Consider the following 26628-nt stretch of genomic DNA (forward strand, 5'->3'; position numbering starts at 1 on the left):
TCTGAAGGGCTTGAGTACAGCAACAGGAGCTGCTTTGACTCAGTACGCACAGGTGGCTTATCCCGATGTCTGGACAGAAGGGTGCCGCTACTCAAACCATCGCTGACAGCGTATTTACAGCACCCCTGGCCAGGGGGCTGTAGGGCATCCCTCGGTGGCGCACACGGGGAGTCTGGCAGCTTTTTACCTGCTGGCAAGGAGCCTGCCTTTTGGCACTAACAGCACATACACCAAGAGAAGCAGCTGCTCCGGGAGGCCCTGCTCCAGTCAGTGTTTTCATCAGCTGCTAAAAGTGCAGCAGCAGCTGTCCCTGGTGAGAAGTGATTTTAGAAGGCAGAAGCACTCTGCCTCATCATTCCTGGAGTAACTCCCTATGAGGAAGAGAGGCCTTAATTACATGGCTGACACCCTGGGTGGAAAGTGGTGTTTGGTTCATGCTTTAAAAGTCTCTCGATTTTAAATAGCTACAGCATCCCAGTGGAGAAAACCAGAACTATAAAGAGAACAGAATCAAGATTAGGGTTTTGATCCAAAATGTATTGCACCACAAATTTCATAGTGTTTCATAATACAATCCATATTTACAGCATAGAAGGAAAGAAATCCAATGGCCATAGAAAGGATTATGTATACCACTGTTCTTATACAAGGAAAAGTGCATTAGCTTTTTAATATACGTATATACACCATTCTTGCTCTGCTATCTAAAGAAAATTCAACACTTAAGAAGTAATTTATGTTAAGTTGATCCTGTATGAGCTTTGGGATCTTAAATTGAAGTGTTAGTATATAATCTAAGCTTTTATTTTGCCACTCTATTGAAGGCTGCCTGTACTGCTTCTCTTACTGTTCAGCAGTAACCTTTCAAGCCAGGATCAACATAAACCGATTAGTCATTTCAGCAGGCATCAGGGCGAGCAGAGGGAACCCTGTCCCCTGGTCTCTGGTCCCACAGAAGTAGGGCAGGGCAAAGGGTCATTGTAAAGAAAAAGACCTTGAAGAATAAAATCTTCTCAGAACCAACAGGGTTATCCTGCCCCAGCTTTGTTTCAGTAGAGAAACAATTGATACAAATCTATTTTTGATTGTCTCTTTTCATATTAGAGCAGAGTTGTGCTCTTCCCATAAACTTCTCTATGCTATGCTTAAGTGCCGTAGATCAGGTTACTGAAGACTGTTTGGACAAGCTTTAGTGTACTAAAACCACCCTGTTGGTTTTCTCAACTTCAAATAAATACAACCTAGCTCTAAATGGAGGAGTGTCACTTGTGCCAAGGTGATAGCTATGGCGAGTACCTGCGACTGGGTACAGCCGAGTAACAACGGGGGAGGGCAGCCAGGGCAGGGGTCTGCAGCACATTTACTGCTCTGGTAACGGGACCTCCCGTGGGAGGATCCTTTCACGAGCCTGCTCACGTGCTGGAACTCTTAACACTACATCTCCACTGCCGCCACCAAGGTCGTGCCCCTATTAGCAAAGCAAAGCTTAAAACCTGAACAGCGACTCTATCTCCACTAGAGGACAGCTTGAATTTTCTCGAATGTATTTAGTAAAGACATTGTTAGTAACACAAACCTCGTTGTCAGAGAATTACTAGAACTGCAGCCTGCTCACCGAATTCCATATGTGGTTTTTTAAAAAATATGTCCCATTTTTAAGAAGTCAGACTTACTGCTGCTTCCCATTTTCATCTAGATGGTGCAGTGTTTGGTATTAATAACTATGGGCAAAATTGTGCTTCCACTCCATGAGACAAATACCACCTTGGTCCCCTTTTCTTAAAGGAGAGGGAAAGCAAGCTGCTGGAACAAAGATTTATTCATTAAGAGTTGAATTTTGCCTTCAAACACAAAAACCTCATGAGCAGCGTTTCTTTTACCATGTAGTTAGGACACAGTTAACAGCCCACTACATGTGCATAACAGTTTTTAAGCATCAGTATTTGAAGTACAGAAAACCACAACCAAAGAGGCAGATACTGGTTATGAAGATTTGTTGCTAGCAGACTTGGAAGAAAAGAAGTAAAAATCAAAGTCTTTAATACCAATATTCTTCACTGTTTGTCACTAGATTATTATTATTTTTTAAAAATAAAAGGTATTCTCAGTGTACATTTACAATACCTGGAATTCAGCTTTAAAAATTTAAAATGGTTTACTACCCCTTCTTCCCAATGCTAACAACCTATGGTACAGGCTAATAGATTAGTTTTAAAGGCGACCGAGTATTAGGTACTATAATTAAGACCATTTTAAATATTATTTTTCTTTAAGAAAAGTAAAATCAGACAACTCTAAAGTTGTGCTCTCAAATTAAATAATCATCATCAACATGCAGCCTTCAGGACTGCAGGCCAGGATATATGCACCTTAAATTACACAGTGATATGAAAAAACGCGAACTATTAGTTATGTCAGTATAACAAGGCAAGGCAGATTTCTTTTTTTTGGTTAAAGCTCCTGCTCCTGTTCTTTGAAAGGCTTTTCAAACTGTCAAAAACTCAATACAGTACTGCCAACAATTACTTTTTTTTCTGCTTACTTTCCACAGCGAGACAAGGAACCTTTCCTGTGCCTAGAGCTACTCAACTCTGGCACTCCATAACAGAAGCCGGAATCACCATCATAACAGATGCACGTGTTAGAAGCTTGAACTGCCAGCACCGGTATTAGTGAGGTTAACGTTACCCTTTGGTGCCAAGAAACAAGACTGATGAGCACAAGGAGCTGACTTCCATTAAGACCATCGAGACGACAGTCCCCGAGTCGCACCCGGAAGAAGCGTTTCAGTTCGTAGTGAAAATTCTCCTTGCACGGTATTAATTTTGTAAACAGTGTCAGAAGTTCTTGTACAAAATACTGCAATGACAGTGATTAAGACACACCTGAATTAGTGTGTTCAGCGTTCTTTTCACAGAAAAAAGTGGCTAGATGCTGACTGCCCATTTTCAAGTTCCCTTAAGGCCACAGTGTCCTTGGGCTCGAGATAGACGGCCGGATACTGCCTTTAGGAGATGGCTTTGACCCGAACCATGACATCTAGGACAGGAAAGAACAATACACGTTATGCTACGTTCACACTTTTAAGAAGCTGAAGATCTGAAAAAGAAAGAATATGGTACATAGGCATCTCTCCATCACTTGATGGAAAGAACTATTTAGAAAACAGAACACTGCAGACTTCAGACTGCAGAAGCGAAGAGAGTTTCACACAATCAGACCTGGAAGAAACAGCATCCACCTTCCACAAGTGAAGATGACGGAAGATTACGCTTAGATATACTCCTTTAAAATAATTACAAATTTAGTCATTTAAACACAGGACCTTCAGTTAATCCAGCATTAAACTGTTCCCTGAACAAGATGGCAAGGGAATCTCCCTCAGTTGCAATCCCACGTAGGCTGAACACGTCCAGCTTACCAGGTGGGCAGAGATGAATGCAGGACGTGGAAGGAACTGAGGCAGTACTCAGTTACAAACACTCACTGAGAGCCACATAGCCCAGGATGCGCAGGAGATCTGATTTTATGGAACAGAAAGGAGAAACGGAGCTAGGTGTCTAGCCCAGCATCAAAATGACAAACCAAGAATTCGGCTTCCTGCTTTTAAACATCTGACTGTACTCTAGCAGGGAGCTCCCAGCTTCCCTCCACAGACTGAGTCTGCTGGGCTGTGTTGCCGCTCCTCTGAAGCACTACAAGTTGCTGTCTCCCTCACTGAAATGGACAATTTCCAACAGGTGCATATGTGATTAGCTACAATTTTAATAATATGTTACATTTATTATTGTAGCTAGTATTTGGAAAAGATACTTTTCATCAACTCCCAGCATCTAAGAACTGTCATTCCATCTGCTGGGCATCTCATTAGAGACTGTAAGTGGAACAAACCCTTACCTTGTACTCCAAAGTTTCTTTAAGCATGTTTTCTTCCTCTTGTGAAAAATTCAGTAACACAGACACAGCTTTAATTAGATGAAATGCCTGAAAGAAACCACAGTATTTTGTTGCTTATGGTGCTCTCAGGCACACAGGGTTTTCTGTAGGTTTGGTCACAGACTTCTCAGTCACAACTGCAAAGAGCTGACCAGCAGCCTTCCGTTATCCCCAGCTCCAGCAGACTGGGATGGCCAGTGCCTTACTTCTGCTGTACGTTTCCTGGCTTTCTGTTCTTTAACACTGGCTCGCATATTTTGGGGAAAGATGACAAATGGGGAGCCTAGCTAATTAGAGAAGAAGCTTGGCTCCTGTGGCACCCAAAGTTTTTTAAAAACTTTAAAACTTCAAAAACTTAAAAAGTTGATCAAACCAGCATGTAGGCAGGAAAGAATCATGGCATTTGTAATATACGCTTAAGTGTATTAACTCTATAGTGCTAATATTCTGAATGGGGCACACAATGCAGAGTTAGTAAAGGAGTCAAGCAATCTGGATACCACGGGGCTGCACGATTATTTGTTCATCTTACGCACTGACTTGCAATTAAGCGAAGTATATTGCTGGCATAATGTTTTACCTTTAACTTTTCTGACACAATGTGGCAAACGTGAAGGAGCTCCAAAGGCACTCGATATTGCCTCTTACAGATCAACAGCAAGTGGTTTATGTCTTTTTCTTGGGATTTTTTTGTCTTAAGTGTACAGCTACCCTAATTACACACTCCATATGCTTTACAGAGTAGCGCAGAAGGAATGTCTTGTAGCTTCAGATCTTTTATCTCCAGACTTAACAACCTCTTAAAAATTCACATTTCCTTTTCATTTAGTTCACAATAATCTGTGCTTCCAAACATATCATTGTTAGCCATTTGGCTTCATTGTCCTGAATCAGTCAACAACTTGTTAAGTGTAGAAGTATGGAACTGGTACAGAAGTGTCCTTAGCAGGTAACAGGTGGCAGTTTTCTAGAGAAAGACAGGCCTAGAAAGAGAAGGTCAGTGTACATCTTTACCTCAGATTCCCGGCAGGACATGAACTTTAGGACAACATGTTTAAGGTATTCAAAGTTTATCTCCCTTGAATCATTTAAATCAGAGTTGTTCGTGACAGTCACAGAAGCATTAGGCACTTCAGAATTTGCTTTTTCACGTACTTCAAGTACCTCACCATCAGGCCTTATTTTCTAAAAAAGGAAAAGAGAAATGCATTGTAGACTCTGTCAGCTTGACACTGGGAGAGGAGTCAAGTGCAAGATACCCAATACAGAGGGCTTGTATCCACAAGGTGGGTACAACCTGGGCATCAATAGGACAAGTGTCTCATCCTTCACGGGATTACAGCAGAGAAACATCTTCACCTGTCCCTAGACTCCAGGACAGAAGCTAATTGCCGTGAGCATTATGTGTACATTACCCAAACCAGCATGGAATTGGCTCCATGGTAGAAACTATCACCTGATGATTTTCTTTTTTCACTAATCTGCTCTGTGCCTTTCAAACATAGGCTCTGTTCAAAACAGTTTACTAGCTCAGAACAAAACCAACAATTTTTAAATCCTGTTAATTTTTTTTTAATTAGAAGATTTTTTTCTAGGAGAGGAAAACTGTTGTAATAGAGATTAAAGGGAAGCTTTCACTGGGGCAGGTATCACTCCCACGGTAAAACTTCGCTGAATGGCAGCTAAGTAGCAATCAAACTCCATTGTTCACTCTATGGAAATGTATTAAATGCCCAAGTTACCAAACACAGGCCTTCTGTAGCTAAAACTCTGTTGCAAGAGCCAAGTGGTGATAGACACCTGCACACCATCTGTTCAATCAATGATCCAGAATAATGTAATTCCTTAATTTAAGGGTTCACCAATCTGCCTGCAAACACAAGCAAACTGCAGACATCCCTAGTAAAAAAAAAAATGCTCTAGCTAGCAGTCACGGTTTTGGAATTAGTTGTGCAAGTAACTCATTAAATGCCACCTGAAGAGACTGAAAAAACATAACCCTTACCAACTCTTTCTGGAGGGTTTTCTTGAGTTCTGTCATTCTTTGCTGTAGCTGCTTTATCATCTGTAAGCACAGCAAAGGAGAGTGTTAATCCAGTATTCACTGTCAGCACACATTCTGAACCACAGATCTCTGGAAAAACCCATGACAAACAAGTGTAACGAATAAAACAATCATTAAACAATGCTGACAGCTCTAAGGAAGCAACATACACATCTTGCCTTTCTAGCTGCACGTGTTAGCAGGCACGTGAAGGATACTTGGGCTTTCATGTGACAGCTCAGTGGAAGCGAACTGAATTCACACAAAAGGGGTCTGCAGGAAAGCTGCGAACTGTATCATTTGGTGCATCAGGCCTCCACAATAGATAAGGATACCTGCAATTCTGGCTGTAGTTTTTATCCACTGTTCCTAGATCCTTGTACAATCCAGAATAGTGGATACAAATTGTATCTGCCATTTTGGTAAGCCTGTCCTTCTAAGGCTGCAGGATGGGCAGCACCAATTATTTGGCTTCCTACTTAAAATGGGAAAGACTAACAGCTGTTTCTGCTGTTTCAGTTCACCTTGTTCTTCTCAGCAATTTGCTGTTCCAGCTCTCTGTTATCTTTCTGAAGTTGAATGATGTCTGCAGCTGCTACCTCTCCATTCTGTTCCACCACACGATCTTCTGGAGAATGGAAATGCTTGTTGTTGGACGTGCTCATCGATTCCTCCAGTTCTAAAGCCTACAAAAAAACAATGAGTGAATTGGAGATGGATCACGACATTTGCAGCCCATGAACACTCCCCAGCGAGAAAGCTTGATTTCTTTTTGGTGGTGGTTTTTGTGGTGGGATGGTGGTGGTAGCCTTTTAAACCAGAAAGCATTAGTGGCAATCTAGCTGGCTACATCTCTCACTGGCCTGCTGACTACTTTTGGGTCTCTGTCTCACTGGTTTCATAATGATTGTCTCAAGACATTTTATGAGTCAAATGAAATAAGGGGTTGGCTTTCATAAACCCGTTGCAGGTCTGACAGGAAACAGCTTTCTGAGGAAGACAGAGAGCAACAAATAATGGTGGTTTACATTGCTCTGTTTCAGATCACGAGCAAGCTGTCAGAGGAAACAGCTCCAAGCATGTATCACCAGGCATGACAGAACTGGGGGTCTCTCAGACACCCACTTATCTTCTTGAAAAGTCTGAACAGATCAGATTTGCAACTGCACTCACATTTTTCTCATGTTCTCTGGCTAGCAGGCACTCCTGTATCTGTAACTTCAGTTCATCAATTTCCTTTCTTGCTGTTTCTTCTTTCTCCACTGCTTGGCTATTACTGGCTTCTATGTCAGATTGCAACTGACGCATTTTCAGCAAGACAGCTTCACGATCTGCAAAAGGAGAGACCTGCTTAGTATCAGTCTACTGAATCGAATGGGAGTTTCTAATTATTTTTCTTAAATGAAACAAGTTACAGTGATAGTAAATCCTGACCTTTTTGTCTTGTTCCATTGTAAAGACAGAAAGATGATGGAATTTAAGCCAACCAAACTCATGTGCATGTTTTTGCAGACGAGCAGCCTCTAACTGTCTGAAAGTCAGGGCGATTTTAGTACTTAACAACATAATTATCAATTAGACCTGCTCTAAAAGACCCCCGTCAAATGTCTGTGTGACTTGTGCTGTGACTGCACAGGAACACTTGGGGCCAAGCTGTGAGCACAAATGGCTAGCTGGCCCAAGTGGCTATCAGCACATGGCTAGCCGAGGGAATGGTGCAACAAGGGCTAAAGTTTTGTTCCCTTTCTAAATAATGGCAACACACAAGATAAACACGGTGTGGCGAGGAACTCAATGAAGATGACTGCACTTCATTTTTTAGTATTAGTGTGGAATATCAGTTTAAAGCTGTTCTGTAAGAACATACATAATCTTTCAAGCAAACACAGTTTTTAAAGCAGTGCAATGAAGTAGCAGTTTTTGACCTCTATCATTTATTTCACGTTTTGTGCAGAAAAATAATTTACAAAAAGTACAGCAAGAGTTTTAACTTTATGGTGTATAAACATAAGACACTGATTTTAAAAAGTGGTTGTTTTTAAGGACCCAGTAGAAAGACTGCCCAATTGTTATTGAAAGATAAAAGATTTTGAAAATGCTAGTAGATTAAATGTGGAAGAGAAATCTAGAATTATTTTATATATATAATATTATTATTATAATCTACCAGGCAAGCCCAGAACCAAAGAGTGTACTTAGATGAAGCTGTCTGGGATACAGTAGGCTTGCTGGGACTAACCTTGACTGAGTTGGTTTAGTTCTTCCTTCTGTTTCAGAAGCATATCACCTTTTTCCTCAATCAGCTGGTCTTTTTCCTTCATTAAGGAAGCCATATGTGAAACCTTCAAAGCAGGCAAACACACACACACACAAGTCATTTAAGATATAAAACTAGAAGGTGACATTGAAAGATTTCAACGTACCTCAGAGGTTCCGATTTTTTTTAATACTTTTTTCATGGGAAGAACTGCAGAATAATTTATGTAGCAGTAAAAGGCAGTGGCTGGTATCTGTAACCGACAGGGGCTGCCTGAACTTTGTGCTAGCCAATACAATACCTTGGAAAAGTGGTTTGTGCAGCATTAGTGTTACAGGTAATGTAATGTGGACGTCTGGGATCTATCCAGAGAAGGCATCACCTGTACAATGCTGACTTCAGTGCTTTTTAATGAGATCAGTGTGCTGTAAGAGCTAAACCACCTTCACTTCTGATAAGCCCTGTGCTACAGTCAGAACGGCCTCATCACCAGTGGGCAGCAGCTGTAAAACAGCTGCTGAACTAAACCAGCCGACCATCACCTCACAGCCTTCTACCTACAGCCAGACCTCCAGCAGCCCCAGGAGAACAAAGAAACCAAAAAATGGGATCAAATTCAGTCAGACTTGCTCAGTTGGCAGTTCCTAGCTTAAACAAACACAAGCTCACATTATCCACCATGACCGTTTTTAATAAGAGCAGAACAAGTGTATCTAGGATTTGCATTTGGTTACTGGATACAACCTCCTCCCTACGAGGAAATCTACAGTTTTACAACTGCTACGCTTCAGAGGGACAAAGATGTGATATAAGCACTGAAAGGAACAACAGAATGAATAGGTTTCTTTAAAACAAACTGCCAACTAGTCAGTCAATGGCTCAGGATGCCTGGCCCACCGGGACTACATACCAGCTTAGCGATGGAAAGGGCTCTGAAACACCAGTCACCTTCATTCCGAGCAACTTGCTGCTACCTGGTCTTCCAGGTTCATATTGTTGTTCATATTCAACTGCCACACCTTGCTATAACTCCTAAGCCTGCAAACTTACAAACATCCCCAACCCTGCAGTCAGCAGCGTTTTATATTCTTCCAACAGAATAACTCACAGAAGTTTATCACACTCTTGTGCAGGCATTTACACAGACACCATTAAGTTGTGAGTTTACTGGGGCAATCACTGCTGTCTTGCATGCTGAGGATATGATTCTGATTAATGTTCCTGACTCTTATGATAATTAAGTACAAATCTAGTCTGGTCTGTGAAAGGTGGGGAGCACCCAAATATATTTCAGACTGTTGGTATTAACCAACCTGCTGTTGTAATTCCTCTCTCTGTTTTCGTGTTTCTTCCAATGCTTTAGCAATTTCAATGCTGACAGTCTCTCTGCTGCTCAATTCGTTCTGCAAAACAAAAGTAATTCAGAGGTTACTTGAGACAACTAAAATCAAGTCAGTCTCTCATCTTTAAACTCAAATCTATTAGCAACTAGAATTGAAGGGTGTTCTGACACACCAGTTTATGCTTCTGAATGAGTTACTGTTTTGTTTTACTGCACAGCTGCTATCTGCACATGTAAGAGCAACACAGAACTGATGTAAGAGGCCATACGTATTATATTCAAATGCTTTAAAAATCTTTTAGCTTGAAGTCTCTATTACAAAGTAGTTCCTTCCTACAACCGATCTTTACTCCATTTGTGCATCCAAGAGTAGCTACAGAAAAAAACAGCTTTCAACAACATAAAACTACAGTTGAAAGTCTGCGTATGAGCTGTAAATACCTGACCAACTTAAGTTTTCAGCTTTTGTTTTGAATGCTATGAGTGGAATTTGATGTTGAACCATTCTGTATTCATTACTGCTAACAGGATTTAAAAGCTCTTCATGCCTGACAATACAGGAGTGTGTTATTTCTGCCTGATTTAGGCAGACCCAAGCATTCTGCTTCAGAAAAGGATGAGCCATTTGTAATGCTCCTCAAGTGCATTCCTACTGAGTACCAAAGATGACTTACAGCTGAATGTTACAGTACATGACACCTGAATGTAATGTGAATCCAAGTACTGAGAATGTAACACACTTTGCCGTTAACTGTTTCTCAAACTTGGCTCTGTATTTAACCAAGGTCACTGACCAATTAAGCCCTTACCTTTAGCCTGTTCAATTCAGACTCTTGCTTTGTTAAAGAGCTCTCATACTCTTCTCTGCTTTTGTTAAGACTTTTATTTTCTTTTTCCAGCTGGGTCTGAGAAATAAAGATTGTTTAAATAGTAGGTACAATTATTCTAATGCTTTGTTTAAACAATTAAACACATCAAATGCTCTGTATTTAGTTTCTTAAAAGTATGCGATTTTCTATTATAACACTAGGAGTGCTGAATAAAAACACTCAGACAACACGCAAGGTCTATGTGCCATGTTAACATTTTGAGAAGACTCAACATGGCCCACTGAACAGTTTCTGTACTTACGATCTTGTGCTGAGCAGCTGTTTTATCAAATTCCCAAGCTGTTTCAAGAGCAGCAATTTGAGACTCCAGCCCAGTAACTTTCTGATCGTACTGATGTTTCTCATTCAAAATCTCTTGCTGTAGTTTACTTCTTTCATCCTCTAGATCAGTTTGCTAGATCAGAGAAATAAACACTACATTAATAACATTTTGAAGTTCTGACAAGAATTGGACACCATTCCATGAGAGACATACTCAAACTGAAGCAACGCTATTCCTTTGGCAGCAGCATCACTTACTCATAGACAGACACCAGTTGAGGAGACAAACAGTAAGAAAACACTTGAGCAATGAAAAAAACAGGAGTGAGCGTCTCTGGAGATGCTAATCTGTTACTGGTCAGTGAAACATCCTGCAGGATACTTACCAATTTCTGGATCTTCAGATCCTGTTCAGCAGCTGCTTCCTTGCTCTTTTTCAATGCTTCTGCTGCAATTTGTAGTTTTTGTTCCAGTTCTTTATTCTAAAATATAACCATGCATTAAATTTCTTATCTGTTGGCATCTATGTTATTAGAATAAACATACAGAATGTGGGATGACCCAATAGGGGAAGGTAAACATTAAGAACACAACGCCAGTGTAGTTCAGAGACACTGCCTACTTGATACATGCTGCTTTTAAGAACACTTCACCACACCTGGTGCACTACCCCCCTGAAGTGCAATGCTTGCACTTCAGCTATTTGTTTCTTAGGATAGGGAAGATACACATGAAATCTCTAACTTCATAACCTCTAGGCCCTTCTCCACCACTGAAGGTAGCGAGATAACCAGAGACAATGATCAGTTAGACTGGCCTTTCAAGATTAAATGTGACATGCAGTCTCACTTTTGGCTGAGAGCACAAGGTGGAAATTTGTAGTGAAATAAAAATTACCTACCTGTGTTTCCAATTGGTTCACAGTCTCAGTGTGATGCGTTCTGTCTGTTAGTACCTGCTGCCTAGTTTCATCCAGTTTCTGCTCAAGAGTAGTTTTCTGAAGATTACATTGAGATGAAGAACAAGAGGAAGGAGGGACAAAGAGATACATTGTTGAGTTTTTTAATTAATATTTTTCTTTTTATTTCATTAATAAGGTCAAACTAAAATGGAACAGTTATTTTGATATGTAATGCAGCTTCGCTTTTGGGAACCAGCAAGCTACTGCATAGGGCTTCCACAGATCACGTTCCTGGGGATGACAACTTGCTATTAGGAATAAGAAATTCACTGGCATCTTGTCGTGATTCAGATGTAAACCCTAATCAGCAGCTAGGTCATAATTTTCTAACCCAGGCCAAGTTTAAGTGATCAAAAAATTTTTTTTGAAAGCTTAACTTCTCCTGCATCACAGCAAATACAAAACAGGGTAAAACATTTGCTAATTATGGTAGTTACTTTCCAAAATGTTTTACTACTGCTACATGGACTTTAAACTGGCTCGAGTTTCCTAAAGCAAGTTATTCTATCATAACAACATCAAGTTGATGCGTCTGGTAGGCAAGCCTGACCTCATCTCCCTGTCACCCAGCTGGGGAAACATTGCTCCAAACTGTTCCCAACAGGAGCATCAGTGCTTGGGAAAGAGTTAGAGAAGTAATGAGAGAAAGGGCATTAACCAAAGCCAAGTTCTTTCTGTTTTCAGCTGTTTCTAAAGAGTTCCGAGACTCAAGTTTTCAATATACAACATTGTGTTTGTATACCTATGTGCAAAACCAATTCCCCTTCCTGTCCCAATGCTTTGCAAGTCATGATAATAGAAGATAAAGAACAACGAGAAGAGTTTGCTGTTCTCTGTAAGGACTAACCAATAAAACTCTCAACTCATTCCACCTACTGTGGGGATGTTAAAAAGCTGCTCTTTTGCTTCTAAGCAGTCAGATGCATTGCCTAAACAGACAGGCAGAAATACCTATAGAGACATCCGTGAAATTATCTACATGAACCGGCTTGATTAGTCACCTACACAATTCTGTCCAGCATAGACAGTGTGCCAATATACATGGCAGGGACAAATGTGCCCGCATCACATCATCATATATTCTATGTGTTATGTTAAGTAATGTTATGTCCTAAATAAAAAATAAATAAATAATTCTCACTGAGATTGCACTTTTAAGCAGTCTATAAATGTATAATTACCTCTTTGAGTAGTTCCTGCACATGTTCATCCCCTGAAAGATTTCTTTCTAGCTTTTTTTCTAAGGAAGACACTTTTTCCTGCAGCTGTTCAGCAAGTTTATTCCTCTCAGCAAATTCAAGAGTCATCTGTAAGAACAAGAAATCACAGAATCTTTTCTGTAATGAAGCTTTCAGCTAATCCATTGTGGTTTGACTTTAAAAAGTGCCATTAGAAAGAGAAAAGTCCTCTCTGAAAAGACAACATGGTCCTAAAACACTTTCTAGACACCAAATGTCAAACTCTCAGTGCATTACCCAGATGTATACCCCTTTACAACCAGCCAACAGCAGGTGCATCTGAAAACACTTAACCTTTTGCTTGTGTTGTTCGTATTCCACCTTCAGAGATTCATGCTCCACCCGTAGCATTTCCAGTCTCTTCTCACAACCAGTACCAGCAACTCGAGCCTAAAAATTTTGAGAAATTACTTGCTTTGAAACTTAAGATTTCCAAAACCACATAACTGATATCTAATCTAACTTCTGCAGACAAGGAGCCCTTTGAATCAAATCTCACTTAACTCAAACTTACATTTTGCAAGTCTACAGAAAGCTGCTGAATGACAGTTTGTAGCTCCTGTTCTCTTAACTCCAGAGCAGTGATCTTATTTTCTGCATTTGTCTCAGCTGTCATTAGTTCATCTCTTCACAGAAAGAGAATAAGAAAAAGTGACATACCGTTGCAGAAAAATATAAACTTTAGCAGATAAATCTGCTGCTTATGAAAATGGACTAAGCAACAACAAGATTTTCTTGTCCTAAAAATCAGCCACTGGTTGATTATACATTTTCCAAAAAAAGTGACAGTTAAGCATTCAAACTATGCAAAAAAGAAATCATTACAACAAGCTTACAAAACCCTAAATAAGTACTACTTTAATTGACTTGAAAAGAAATACAAACTTGGCATTTACATCCACATCAGCATAGCAGAAGCAATTATTCAGTCAACTCGCTATATATATATATATATATATATAAACTCTTCCAAAAAGACAGACCAGGGCATGAAGTTAAAATATAGGGGAAATGCACACACTGCTCCTCATGAAACACCACACCCATACCTCTGTGCCTCTAGCTCCAAGAACTGCTGCTGCAACTCTTGAAGATCTTTCCTGAGGCCTGATGACTCCTTGCTTGCATCCTGAAGCACCTCTTTAGTGTGGGTTAGTTCTCGAGCGCACATCTCTAGTTCCTGCTCAGTTTTGCTCAGAGATTCTTCCTTTTTCAAAAGCTGAATATTAGAATGTTATCTTTGACAATACAGATGACCCAGTAATACTGATAAAGACTTCTCATTGAAACTTGTCTTTTTTATTAAGTTATGAGCTGAATTAAACGAGAACAAGTAACTACCAGAAAAGTCACTGCTGAAATAAACTTTGTAGCATTGCGTGCATGTATCTAGGATTTTGACACTGATCAATACTGTATACAAAGCATAAAGACTAAAAAGACAATTAATGCAGAGCTACCACTAACTTGGTATTTTAACAGAAATTTTTGGAAAAGGAAAAAAAAATTTTAAACAATCTTACCATGTGTTTAACTTTGGCAATTTCCTGCTGTTGAAAGCCCTCCAGTTCATCAATTTCATCTCTTTTTTGAAAGAGGTTCAAACTCTGCTCCCTCATTTCTTGTAACTGTGTTTCAAGCATTTTTTTTTCCTGATAAACCAACAGAAACAAAAGGAATCCAAGAATATCTGTATGCTCATTTCAAGTCAAGGAACCTTGTCTTGCAGCTGTAAAGTGCTCTGATGGTGCTACACATAGAACTAGAAACTCTTTCCACATTCATGTTGCAGTAGGCAATGTGCAGCAAATTACTGAACTTCAAAAAATCTCAGAAATATTTCTGTATTCATTACATCGCAGCCAAAGATCACCTAACCGAACTCTTAAAAACGGACAGCAAATAGTAGCATGTATAATGTCTTAATAATCAGAGATACGTTAAGATAGGCTAAGCTAACCAGCTGAATAACAAGACTGAAATCCTGCACTAAAAAATCCTTTCCAAACAGTTTCATTCATTTTGTAAAACAGACAACCTACTGCAATGCCTCAGCCCAAGTCGCTACCTCCTTCTGCATCCCAGCTGCCTCCTCTGTAATAAAGGAAACTATTGTTCCGTCTTACAGAAGTACATCTTCATCACAACCCATCATTCTTTACTTCCCCACTGAAAAATAATTCCAGAAGTATGTCCTGAAGCATTGGGGCTGGTAACAAAAGGAAATGTTTGGCCTCTTCCACTGAACAGTGATCAAATAATAAAAAGGGCTGAACAGAGTTGAGCTGTCAGAAGCGTGCAGGCTGGTGTTTACAAATACACATAAACACTGGGTAAAAAAAAAAAAAAAGCTCCCAAAGATTAATTACCTTTTCAACTTGACCCAGTTTTTCCATCCACTCCTGAACAAGAAAGAAAGGCGAAAAAAAATAATCAAAATCAATTTGTAGACTTTCAAGGACAGCAATTATGGAGGGAGGACAGAGATACTAACTTGTGATAATGATTGAAAAAATAATCAGCAAAAGAAAAGTAACAGCTAGTGTAAGGCTGAGGAATCGTTTATGCTACCTGAAGACATAAGCTTTGTGTATGTAAAATGAAAGTGACAACAGGTCTACTGCAATTGAATCTTACCAAACAAGTGCAAGCTTAACCTTTCATTACAAATTGTGTGCCCTCTTTAAAAACAGCAAGGACAGGCAGAACAATGGCACGTCCTACACCATTTCTGGCATTTGAACTTACTGCTCCCTTCTTTCCTCAACATTGACATGCTAAGCATACATGACACTGAACAACTATTTTAATTAATGGTGACACACCTGCTCCAAATATCAAGGTCATGCACTCAGATCAAAAGTCAAGCTGTTCAAGCTCTGTTACCTGGTCCTTTTTTTCTAAGGCCAAAGCCATTCCTTCAGCCATCTTGGCTCGACTAGCTTGATGAGCTTCATTCTGCTCCTGAAACTTCCTCATGGAGGCTATCAACAGAGAATCACCAGCTATATTAAAAACTCATCTTTTAAAATTGCTTCTCAATTTTCTGTAAGTTATTTATAACTTTAAAGAACTGCTTCTGCAAGTGATTAGACCCATCTTGACTCTCTAGCACTAACGCTGTACCACTTATTACTTCACACCGCTTGCACCTTGGACAAATACCAGCAATAACAGAAGACAGTTCCTCAGTGGATTATAATAAAGCTGCAGGTTTCAAAAAGGTCTCCTGCATGTCAGCCCCAAACTTGGCAAAAGGATTATAACAACAACTTTGTTCAACAGCCAACATACTACTGCTTTTGACACTGTAAACAAGAACTTGTGTTCCGATTCTTTGCAACCTAGAGGTGCAAAGTTTGAAAGAAAATGATTTACAACATCTGTACATCAAACCCATCCGTTTCCTTCCAACCATAACAAATTTCAACTTAAAAAAAGACAACAAAAAGGAGAAAGAAAAGTACGTACAATCCTGATGCTTTTCTAATGCATTTTCAAGCTTCTCTTTTATCTTCTGTAAGTTTCGGATCTGATCAGCATAATCTTGTGTGAGGAGGGAGAATCACAGACCAGGAATGAACAGACATTGGGGAAGGAATTTTTTAGGGGGAAAAAAAAAGAAAGAAAAAAAAAGAAAAAACGATGAGTGGAAAACGACGATGATTTTCTCAATCAGAAAATCATTGCTGCTGAGGAAAACTTGGGTGACCATAACAATGAACACAAGCAAATAGTTCCAATACTGTCCACAGGGTAAATGGTTGGTACAAACAGGAGGACCTGTCCTAAGCATGCCAGTTACACAAAAAAAGGCAGTACTAGAGAAAGGACTATCCCCACTTCTTACTTTAAGAACAGTGATCTATTTAACTCTGTTTAGGAAAGGTCTCTCTCATCAGACGATGCTTGCATCCTTGATCCATACTGCTTGTTGTTCGAGTCAGCCAGTATCTCTGAGGCTGAGCTGGTGCTCCCACTTGGCTATGCATTCTTACTGCTACTGTGCCTGCCAAGCAGAACTGACAAGGCAGGCAGATACAAAAAACCAAAACAAAATACACACACACCCCTTGGAGAAGTTTAATTAATGCAATGGAAAGGAGGATTTACTGACTGGGCTGCTTGCATGAGTCTCTTGATACTTAGAGCCTCCCTCTCTCGTACTAAGCCCCAACTGGCACTTTTAAGTTTGCCATATGCAAACAGACAAACACTTTGCCCTTTCAAATTGCAATGTGAAATCGTTTCTGAATCTTGTATTTTCTTGAACTGAACAGGAGCCTAATAAGTTTCCAGGATAAATAAAAACAATCCATGAACTTCCATGAACTTTGGGAAGCAGCAGCGTAACACAGTTTAACCAACACTCTGATCCACTCCACACAACAGGGATGGAAAGCAGCATCCGAGCAGAGCCCTTATTACAGCTTTACAGAACACTGTATTATCTTAGAAAGAAAAAAAGCCTCAAGACTGTTTCACATTGAATCCTTTGCTTTTTCTTCATTTCAAAGTTCACGTCTTTAAGGACAGCACGAGATCTCAGAAGAACAAAGCATTACATACGCAGAATAAGTAAAATAAAGATGGGAAAAGACGCTATTTGGAGCACGGGGACAGAAAGCTATCCCACCTGTTCAAAAGAACCACATAAACGTGTCATGAGATCAGCAGAAAAGAGTCAGTCGTCTTTATAAAAGACCAGTTATACTGGCTGCAACCTAGATGACAATCAACAGGTTTGCTACAATTCAATATTCAACAAAACCTAACGCCACGTGTTTTTAATGAATTAAAACACTTAAGTTTTTACCCCTAAAGTAACGGGGGTTTGTATGTATCAAGACACATACCAGACAGCTTGACCTCCAGTTTTCTTATTTGTTCATTTCTTCTGAACAACTGGGATGAAAGATCCTCTCTAGAGCTGCTTCCATCAGAAGCCTTGGTAGAAAAACAACACTCATATAACTTACAAAATTCAGAAAAAGTGATCCTGCCCTATATTAACCCTCCAATAATAAACACTATCGCACCTAGGAATAATGGTTCTGTTTTTCACATGAAGGGGCAAGTTGTACTAGCACAGCAGAATGTGTAAAAAAAAGAAAAATGCTGAAGAAGAAAAACAGTAAGGGCTTAAACAGTCAGCTCTGCAACGCTGGCCTGTCCCAGGAAATACAAAGCTGTTAATAGAATCTGTAGCTGAAAAGTATTTGCTCAAACTGATCACTGGGGAAATGGCATAATAGAACACCTAAGCGGGGGAAAAAATCCGGCTCTACAGTGCAGGTTTCAGGGTGGGTTCAAAGTGAAAGTCTTGAAAAACTAAGTAGAAAAGAAACAGTAACGCTCTTCAGGTGAGATAAGCTCGCTTAAGCACTAATGCAGTCTTTCCATGCAATGGTCTCTCCACGCAAAATCCACTACATAACCAACTGATTATTCTCTACAGGTTTTTTTGCTTCGCATAAATCAGTATTAGGAGCATTTAAATGAATATTGCTAAAACGACTAATTCTCAGATGTTTTCTGAAAATCACTCAAGACTTCAGCTGCCATTGTTATTTGTCTTCTGTTCTCTAAACTCACAACAAGGTAAATTAAATTTCTATGCAAGAACTTGTTAAATGCAAAAAAAAAAATCAGAAAAACACAACACTGATATATTTCCATTGTAGAATGTATTTAAACATTAGCAGCTCCTACTTTCTGCTTAACAGAACTGGAAGTTCAGCTGAGCTTCAGAAAAAATGAGTTGAAACTCCACCTTGTAAATAACTTCTCCATTCTACAGTCTGCAAATGAAGAGCACAACGAAAAGCTGTGCTACAATACAGCGGGTACTGTTGGCTCCAACAGTGGTGCAACACTGTGTCTTAATCCAGGTTTTCAAAAATACGATAGCCATCAATGGGCAGAGGTGCCAGAGCATTACAGGATTTCATTTAACCTATACACTCCTGGAATTATACAGCTTGCTTAAACAGTGCTTTGAACGAGATAATTTAAACCAGACATTGGAGAACTACGACAGCTGAGTGCAACAAAACTACATGCACTTTCTCATAAACAATACACTTGAGTAGGAAGAGTACCAGGAAGCCAAGAGGTAAACACAGGTCCGTACCTAGATGATAGCTAACCAGTATCTAGCTTGCTTTCCTACTGCTTCAGTTATTAATTTTACAAATAGGTATCTCACATGTTACCACAGCTGTATTCAATACTTTATGTCTGTTTAACAATGTTCTGTATTGAGATAGCTTTGCAACTCACGTTTACATGGGATTGCAAGCCTCCTGCCAAGTACTGTGGTTAACAGGAAAACATTTTCTCTTCAGGATTTAAGTTTATTCAAGCTAATGATTCATTTATGCATTAGGATGTACACCTACCAAGATACCACAATACGTTATTCAACTCATATGCTAGACTTAAAATGGCTGTCTGTAAAGCCATAATAGAAATGTTGTAAGAGGAATTAAAATTCAAAGCAAGGTGTAACTTACAAAGTCATCTCCGGAGTCTGCTCCCACGGACGTAATTGACTCCTTACTGACAGACCTGGGGATCCGGGCAGCTCCTCCTGGCCTGGGAGCAATAGCGGCCTCTTCTGCTATCTTCTTCTTCAATTTTGCAAACATTTTAATGCTCTACAGCACTGCAATATCCAGGGACTTCGAAAAGCCACTACCTCCAATATGCTTAATATACCAACACTGTTTAAAGCTTCCAGATGCCAAGATTTAATTTTGTGCCTCATCCACTGTTTTACTGCATTTCTAGTTCCATTAAAGCCTTCACAGCCTAACAGTACCTGCAAATTAAAGAGAAATGGTTTCCACACTAAAAATTTCGATGCGTATTAAACGCTTAAGGGTATCGAAACGCCCTTTAGCGTCACAGCTGCTGGAATACGCTACGACCACGCAGAGCAGAGCCCTTTAAAAAAAACCCCAGACGGACCCAAGCCGTGAGAGCGCTCAGAGGCACGGCCGGCCCCCACCGTGTCCGCTGCGGGAGCGCCGGGCGAGCGGGTCCCCGCACCCGGGCGGCTGCCCCTCCCCCCGCAGCCCGGCTACCCCCGCAGGCCTGGCGGGCTCAGGGCTGGCCCGGCTCGAGCCGGCCGGTCCCCGGCAGGGCAGTCCGCGGCGGCTACAGCCCCGCTCTGAGGCGGCCGAAAGCCCGCCGCCTCCCGGCGGGCACTGCGTCCCGGCCCCCAGCCCGCCCCCCGGCCCGGGCCCTCACCGCCCATGGCCCGGCCTGGCCTGGCCGGGACGCCGCCGCTCCCCCGCCGCCGCTGACCCGGAAGCGCCGCGCGGGCCGGAAGCGGCGCGCGCCGGTGCGCAGGCGCGGTGAGATAGGCCCCGCCCTCGGCGCCTCCGTACCGGCGTTTGCCACGGTTTATTGACAGTAAACTCGGTGGACAGGCCCGGAAGACGGCGGGGGGTGACTGCAGCCGGGGTACACGTGAGGGACGGCCAGGAGCCCCGGAGCTCGCCCGCGGCCCGGATACGGCGACACCGCGACACGGCAGGGCGGCGGGCCCGGCGGCAACAAGCGCGTACAGAAACGTGCTCGAAGTCACTGAGAGGGGCCTGCGGCGCCGGGCCTGGCCTCCCGGTGGGGCACTGCTGGCCTGGGGCGGCGTGTGCTCCGGAGCGCAGCGGCAGCGGCCCCGCCACCCGGCCCCCGCCCGGCAGCTCCCACACCGCCTTCCTCCCGGCACCGGAGCGTCGGGATCACAGCGCCTTGGCGGTTTACAGATCTCTTGCAAAAAAACCGGTTATTTGCACCAAAAAAGTTTATTTATATCTCTCTCACATTTTAAGTAAAATATCTGCTTTTACCAAAATAGGATATACAGGCACATGGCTGTAAAATAACTTTCAACCAATTCACTATAAAATTACTTTGGGTAATAAATAATCTGATTCTCAGGCAGAGCCCTCGGGGCCTGCGCCCCAGCCCTGGCGCCTCCCGCCTGCTCCCCGCATCCCTCCCGCCAGTGCAGAACAACTTGTGCTTCCCAGCCTCCCAAGGCCAAATCCTGCTCCTGAACCAGGCACCGACAACTGACAGTGGTGACAAACACATGCCGAAAGGAACCTGCTAAGTCAGTAGGGCAGACGCAACAGGGTTTCACCCTGGCAGGAACCGCTGCTGGTGGTGGACCTGGTAAGATCCGCACTGCTCAGGGGCTCCTCCGGGCCAGCAAAGTGCAGTGAAATCTGCTCTCAACCCAGATGAAACCAGGCTCTTTCAGCTGGGATAGTCGATACGAATTCAGAGATGGTCCTTAATCCCCCAAAAGATTTGTCAGATTCTGAAATCTTGAACTAAATCTCTGTCTTGACAGAGCAATGGTTTGGAGGGGGCAGGGCAAAAAGTTTACTTTCACTCCTAAATATAAAAGGAGAGACACATGTCCAATGCGCTCCTCCCCTGCTCTGTTTGTGGACATCCAGATGTTCAACACATTCGTCACAGAAACGGTATTGCTCTAAGAGTCAGAGATATTAAAAATGTAAGAGAGCCACCTCAGGAATGTATAATCTCTCTGCTCTGGAGATCTTCACCCTTGTCCTCTGTGCCAGTATCCCTCACACAGAGGCTGACTGCAGCGACTCTAACGTTACCAAGTTGCACAAAGCAGCTTTCAGCTGTATATTAGATTTCCCCCCTGCGTAGTTCGTAACATTACCCTTGCTGTTACTGCCTGCAGAGCTCCATCAGTCCCCGGGAGCTGCTGCAGCCACCACAGATCAGCTACTGACACGAAGCAGCCATTTCCCATGGAACGGGCTGGACTAAATGAGGGCTCTGCCACTGCTATCGTTGGTGGTCTGTAGTCAGAACAGTTGCTGAAGAATCTAACATCAATAAAGATTTTAAAAGAAGCCTCAAGACAAAAAATTTGTTCAGACAGATTCCAAGCTTTTTAGCTTTCAAGAAAAAGCAGACTTGAAGCACAGCATGAAGTTACAGCACAAGGAAGGCAGCAGGGCAGGGGAGGTGCTTCACAATAGCATGCCAGGGACGAATCTCAGAGCGGCACTTCCATCCCGTCCTTGGAGAAGCCTGACCAAAGCTACTGAAGTTGTAGCTTTTGAAGATGATTATTCAAAGCCTAATTTCCTGTCTCCCCCATCTATTTCTTATGATCCTTAAAAGACATCTCTGCACATCTCCCTGGGGAATAGTCTTGAAGGGTTTAGTAAGTCACCACTTGACAGTTATTATTCTGATGAAATACCCAAATAAACTGTCCTGAAATTTCTCAAGAAAACACTCCAGGGATCAAGTCCAGTTTGCACAGCTCACAGAAGTTAGTGCTCCATTTAGCTTGCGCATGAAGCAAAATGACACATCACATCCCAACAGTAATTAAAAAACAGAGCATTAAAGACTCATAACCCTGTATTCCCCTGTCATTGTTATTTTGAGAAGTCAAAGGCGAATAAACAGAAGACAACAGCAGTAACTTTGGCTAGATGTTCTCCAGCCAGTTTGAACGGGAATACAGAGGTGCCTACTGCGAGAGGAGGATTCGTTTGAACATACCACGTGCAGTAAGTAGGGAGCTTGGCAGCAGTAGTCCAGTAAGGACACATTCAGTCCAGTTCACATTCTTTTCTCGATGTATTACATACACAATTTACCGCTTGAATTCAGTATTGCCTGGTGGTGGCAAGTCATCTCTGCTAACATAAGCAATAAAGATATATGGAGAAAGGGAAAGCGAGACAAGAGGGGAGGCATTAGGCCTGAGAAGAAAAGGAATTTGCTCTCTTCTCACTTAAAAATGGTTCAGTCTTTGCTTCACTTCCACACTGAGGACTGTAGATACATAAACCGAATTGTTCTTCAATACATACAAGCATACATCAAGAAGGTACCTACGACCACAGCACACAGTAGCACAAGTTTAGAATGACTTAATAAGTTCAAACAAGACAAGCTTTTACTTGGAGGGGGAAATATCAGTATTTTCATCTTGAACGCAGTTGCTTTGGGTAGGAAGGGAGGGGGCTGGCTCAAAATCCAAGACCAGATACTCATCTCATCTACAGCTAGAGCAGACTGAGGGTATCAGCCTTCTGGTTACAAAGTACAATTTCATACTCCTACCCACAAAACAGGAGTTAAATCTTTATCTTCGCATATCCCTACCAGCAGCATACCTTCTGAACAAAAGGTCAGTAGGTAAGAAGAGAATGAGGGACCTCAAGAATGAATTTTTGACTTGGACAGTCATCGCTTGTAAGTTCAACCTCTGAACTAATTTTCATGGCCTTATATTCTCCTCCTACATTCTAGCTTCAGGTTTTTGTTTTATTTTTTTTACATGCATTCTCCTCTGATTAGATCTACCTTGGTAACAAGCAAACAGAACCTCTTTTTAGGGCTGCAAAGTGGATTAGAAGCCTCACAGATCATAAGCAAGGACTCCTCGCTTCAGCCCAGCTAAAATGAAGACTGGGTCTGCCAAGGCTTTCCCAGTCAGTTAACAAGCAACGTCCCACAGAGGTTCTCCAGCCCACACTTATGGAATCACCATCACTGCTAAACTTAGAAGTAGCATACTCTTCTCCAGATAATATGGAACCAAAATGAGAATCGCTTCATCGAAGCAAAAGCTAAAACAAAACAAAAGCATTTGGATGAAAGGCAGTGAGCTGGGGAAAACTAAATTCCCTTTTCCATGCAAGTTGAACGCTGCATGTGGAAGGACAGCAGCAGCCAGGGTAACAGATAACCTGTCTCTTGCCGCTGCATTAAAGGCTTTCTGTATATTCAGCTTCTACATGCAATCCCATATTTTAATAACTGAGGACCTCCTACCAGAAAGAAAGATCATCAGCTTCACAGTTAAGAATATATGAATCACTGTAATACATACAGGAGAACTCATCCCCCTGGCTAACTAAGGTCTCCTGTACCTGCAATCAATTATGAGTGACTTGAAGGTCCAAGCATAAGGCCCCAGAAACAGCCAATTACAATGGCAGAAGAGCCATAACCTTTACTACAACCACAGATGGTCTGCGACACCTTGTGGAATGCACCCAAAATGGCGTATGTGTGTATATATAAATTTTGTATATAGACATTGTAGTGTTTCATTCTTTTTAATACATATACAAGTACCTATACATATATACATATTTACAATTTACACCAGCCAGTAGATGTATGCGTATTGTACATATACACACAAACGCCTAGAATACACATGCACACACACAAACACACACTCTTTAAAATGAACTCCACATCCCAGGTAATGAAGTCCTGCCATAGTCCAAAGAGCAGCACCAAGTGGTGGGGGGCTCAATATATACCAGCGCCAAGACTGCTTAGAACAAACACTAGCATTCATAGAATTTTTTACACTTGGGAAATTAAAGAATGGATGGCATAAGCTTCAGCCCAGCTACAAAGAACCTTCATGCAAACTTCCCACCTACACTCCAGCAATTCTTGCTGTTCCATACTGTGCTCTCCTCAGCTGAATGGGGTCCGCCAGTGCTGACCTGCTGCCCTTCACTATTCTGGCTGACTAGATCATATACTTTGTATGACGGCATTGCAAACAGGCCTACTGTGACACTATGGTAGTCACCAAGTTCTACATTTTTTCCACCTGAAAACAGAGGCATGGCTGGTGTTCAACATAGAAGCACTGATTAGACTCGTCCTTTCACTTCTTTTCTAGCAGCCCATGGGAGAGTGACAACAGACTTTTCCATTTAACAGTTTAAAATATTTTTGTTTCCTTCTCCTTGCTCACACCATCGCTGTCAGGAGTTGCAAAAGGTCCTCTAGCTCTGCAAGGAAGGCAGTACAGTCCAAATGAGTCTGCAAGCACTTTTCCCAGCAGTCAGAATAAGCCTTTACAGAGGCTGCTGTACTCCTTAACACACCCAGACTCAGCATTATGGGCTGAGGGAGCCAGTAGCACTCCCACACGTAATTATGGCCCCTCAGTTTCACTGGTTCAAAGATAGGAATGAGATGCAATGGTGGGCATGCAAAAAATTTAACAGGGCTCTACGGTAGCACCCACTTTGTTTAACCTGCAAGAGGAGTGTCAGCATCTCTCTTAGGGCACTGGGATCCATCGCAGATGGGTCAGATAAAGGGCTTATATTCAGCACCCTATGGGACATTCTTTCAGCTCCTGTCAGGGACTGGTAACACTGTGGGAGCCACACATTCCATCCACACACAGAAAGGAGGGATAACACTAGCTGCAAATGTAAGAATTTCTATCTGGTACCTCAAAATGAAGAACACCCCCTCCTCCTGGAAAATTGCGGCAGCAATACAAATGGCAAGATGACCCATATTACAGCGAGAGATGGCGGCTAGCTTTCTTAGCTGTGTAATTTGTTAATCTGCTAACCGTCTGCCCAATCAGGCAGAGTGGAAATTGTGTCCTTGGCCAACAGTACAAATTTCTTACATAAAATCACTGCATTCAATTTATAGGGAGCATTAAGTATCTTTACAAGTTCACTTCAAACCCACTGCTCCAAATGCAACTTCATTGTCCACAGTTTTGTCTACTCACTTGCCTAAGACTGAAAAAATATATTTGTTATGAAGGACTCTGTTTTATTGCTATTGTTGGTTTGTACTGTGTGGTTCCATCCTTACCATTTAAAATCCAGACTCTTTGGGGATAAAATACTGTTTTTCTATTGATTTTTTCCAATTTCTTAAAATTGTATAAAAATAAAGGATTTCCACAAATGTGGGCTAAAGGTAACCAATAGTACTTCTATGCTTAGGATCAGCTGCTGGAAATGTGGTTGCTAGCCACAAGACCAGAAATAAACCTCTAGTGATTCTTTACCATTTAAAAGACATGAAAACCTCTGCTTATAAAATTGACCCCATACAGAATGGAACAGCTAAACTAACAGCTGTTTATTATTACTTTTTAAAATAACGGTCCTAAATTTAAAAATAAAATCAAGTACTTCCTTTTATGATTTTCACATTATAAAACTGCACCATTCAAAATCTGTGGCCAGGGAATCCCCTTTGCAGTAAGACAGTTTCTTTTAATAGTCATCGAGGGTGTTTTCCAGGAAAACATTCCTAACATCCAGTATGGAAGCCAGCTCCAAAATGTGCTTTTGGAGGTGAGGGTTCTCCACCGTTTCATCTCGTGGCAGCTGAGGATAAGATTCTGGATAATTTCGAGTCTCCTGCTAGATGACAGTGAAAACAAAGAGCATCAGACATTAATTTATTTTTTACACTCTTTATGAAGAAGACTGCAAAAGGCCAATTTCACCTAAGAGGTACCCTAATCCATTTAGCATGCCACATAGATTGAAAATATTCTAGCATTTTCGGTTTTCTCTTTCTTTTTTTGACTCAGAGATGGTCATAGTGGCAATAAAAATGCCCGTTCATCTAAGATGGGTAATAATAGCAAAAAACCAGGAAAAACACCAAAAAATAGATAAAAAGACTTCACACATACTTACCTGATAGGCTGGAGTTGATTTCTTGAAATTACAGACATGTAAGCATCTCCAGTGGGAGATTCATCTCATCCTAAAACAAATATCTAAGACACTGGGGGCAAATCCCTCCCCACTAACAGAAGACCTGCTTCTTTTCCCTGACACCAGAGAAGCCTAGGTAGCTAACTTAGGTTTGGAAAGCTACTAGA

At 41.6% G+C, this 26628-nt stretch overlaps 2 protein-coding genes across 19 annotated transcripts in view; both read right to left on the reverse strand.

Moving 5' to 3' along the window:
• Positions 1 to 516: 516 nt before the first annotated feature.
• On the reverse strand, positions 517 to 20221 carry GOLGA1 (golgin A1). Of its 3 annotated transcripts, none has more exons than XM_080401415.1 (23): positions 20184 to 20221; positions 19445 to 19752; positions 17786 to 17876; positions 16401 to 16475; positions 15816 to 15913; positions 15299 to 15331; positions 14453 to 14581; positions 13979 to 14136; positions 13444 to 13555; positions 13224 to 13319; positions 12873 to 12998; positions 11632 to 11727; positions 11117 to 11212; positions 10711 to 10863; positions 10389 to 10484; positions 9551 to 9640; positions 8220 to 8322; positions 7154 to 7311; positions 6505 to 6666; positions 5942 to 6001; positions 4951 to 5121; positions 3898 to 3984; positions 517 to 3039 (listed from the first exon to the last, which is right to left on the reverse strand). In XM_080401415.1, the coding sequence occupies exons 2-23, from the start codon at positions 19577 to 19579 to the stop codon at positions 2959 to 2961; spliced, it is 2406 nt and encodes an 801-aa protein (XP_080257541.1). In that variant the 5' UTR covers positions 19580 to 19752; positions 20184 to 20221; the 3' UTR covers positions 517 to 2958. The 3 variants fall into 3 exon arrangements, with proteins under 3 accessions (XP_080257541.1, XP_080257540.1, XP_080257542.1); XM_080401414.1 differs by having other exon boundaries at positions 13979 to 14148; XM_080401416.1 differs by lacking the exons at positions 15816 to 15913; positions 17786 to 17876; positions 19445 to 19752; positions 20184 to 20221 and having other exon boundaries at positions 13979 to 14148; positions 16401 to 16430.
• A 3-nt stretch (positions 20222 to 20224) lies between these two features.
• SCAI (suppressor of cancer cell invasion) overlaps positions 20225 to 26628 on the reverse strand; it is a 49790-nt gene continuing 43386 nt past the window's right edge. For 14 of the 16 annotated variants that reach the window (XM_080401411.1, XM_080401410.1, XM_080401409.1 and 11 more), the window contains one exon: positions 20225 to 26158. In XM_080401411.1, coding sequence (XP_080257537.1) covers positions 26009 to 26158 — 150 coding nt within the window. In that variant the 3' untranslated portion in view covers positions 20225 to 26008. The remainder of the gene's footprint in view (positions 26159 to 26628) is intronic. The other 2 variants (XM_080401406.1, XM_080401401.1) reach the window with 1 other exon arrangement.

Source organism: Falco punctatus (genome assembly GCF_963210335.1).
Source record: "Falco punctatus genome assembly, chromosome: 9".
In the NCBI taxonomy this organism is placed as follows: domain Eukaryota; kingdom Metazoa; phylum Chordata; class Aves; order Falconiformes; family Falconidae; genus Falco; species Falco punctatus.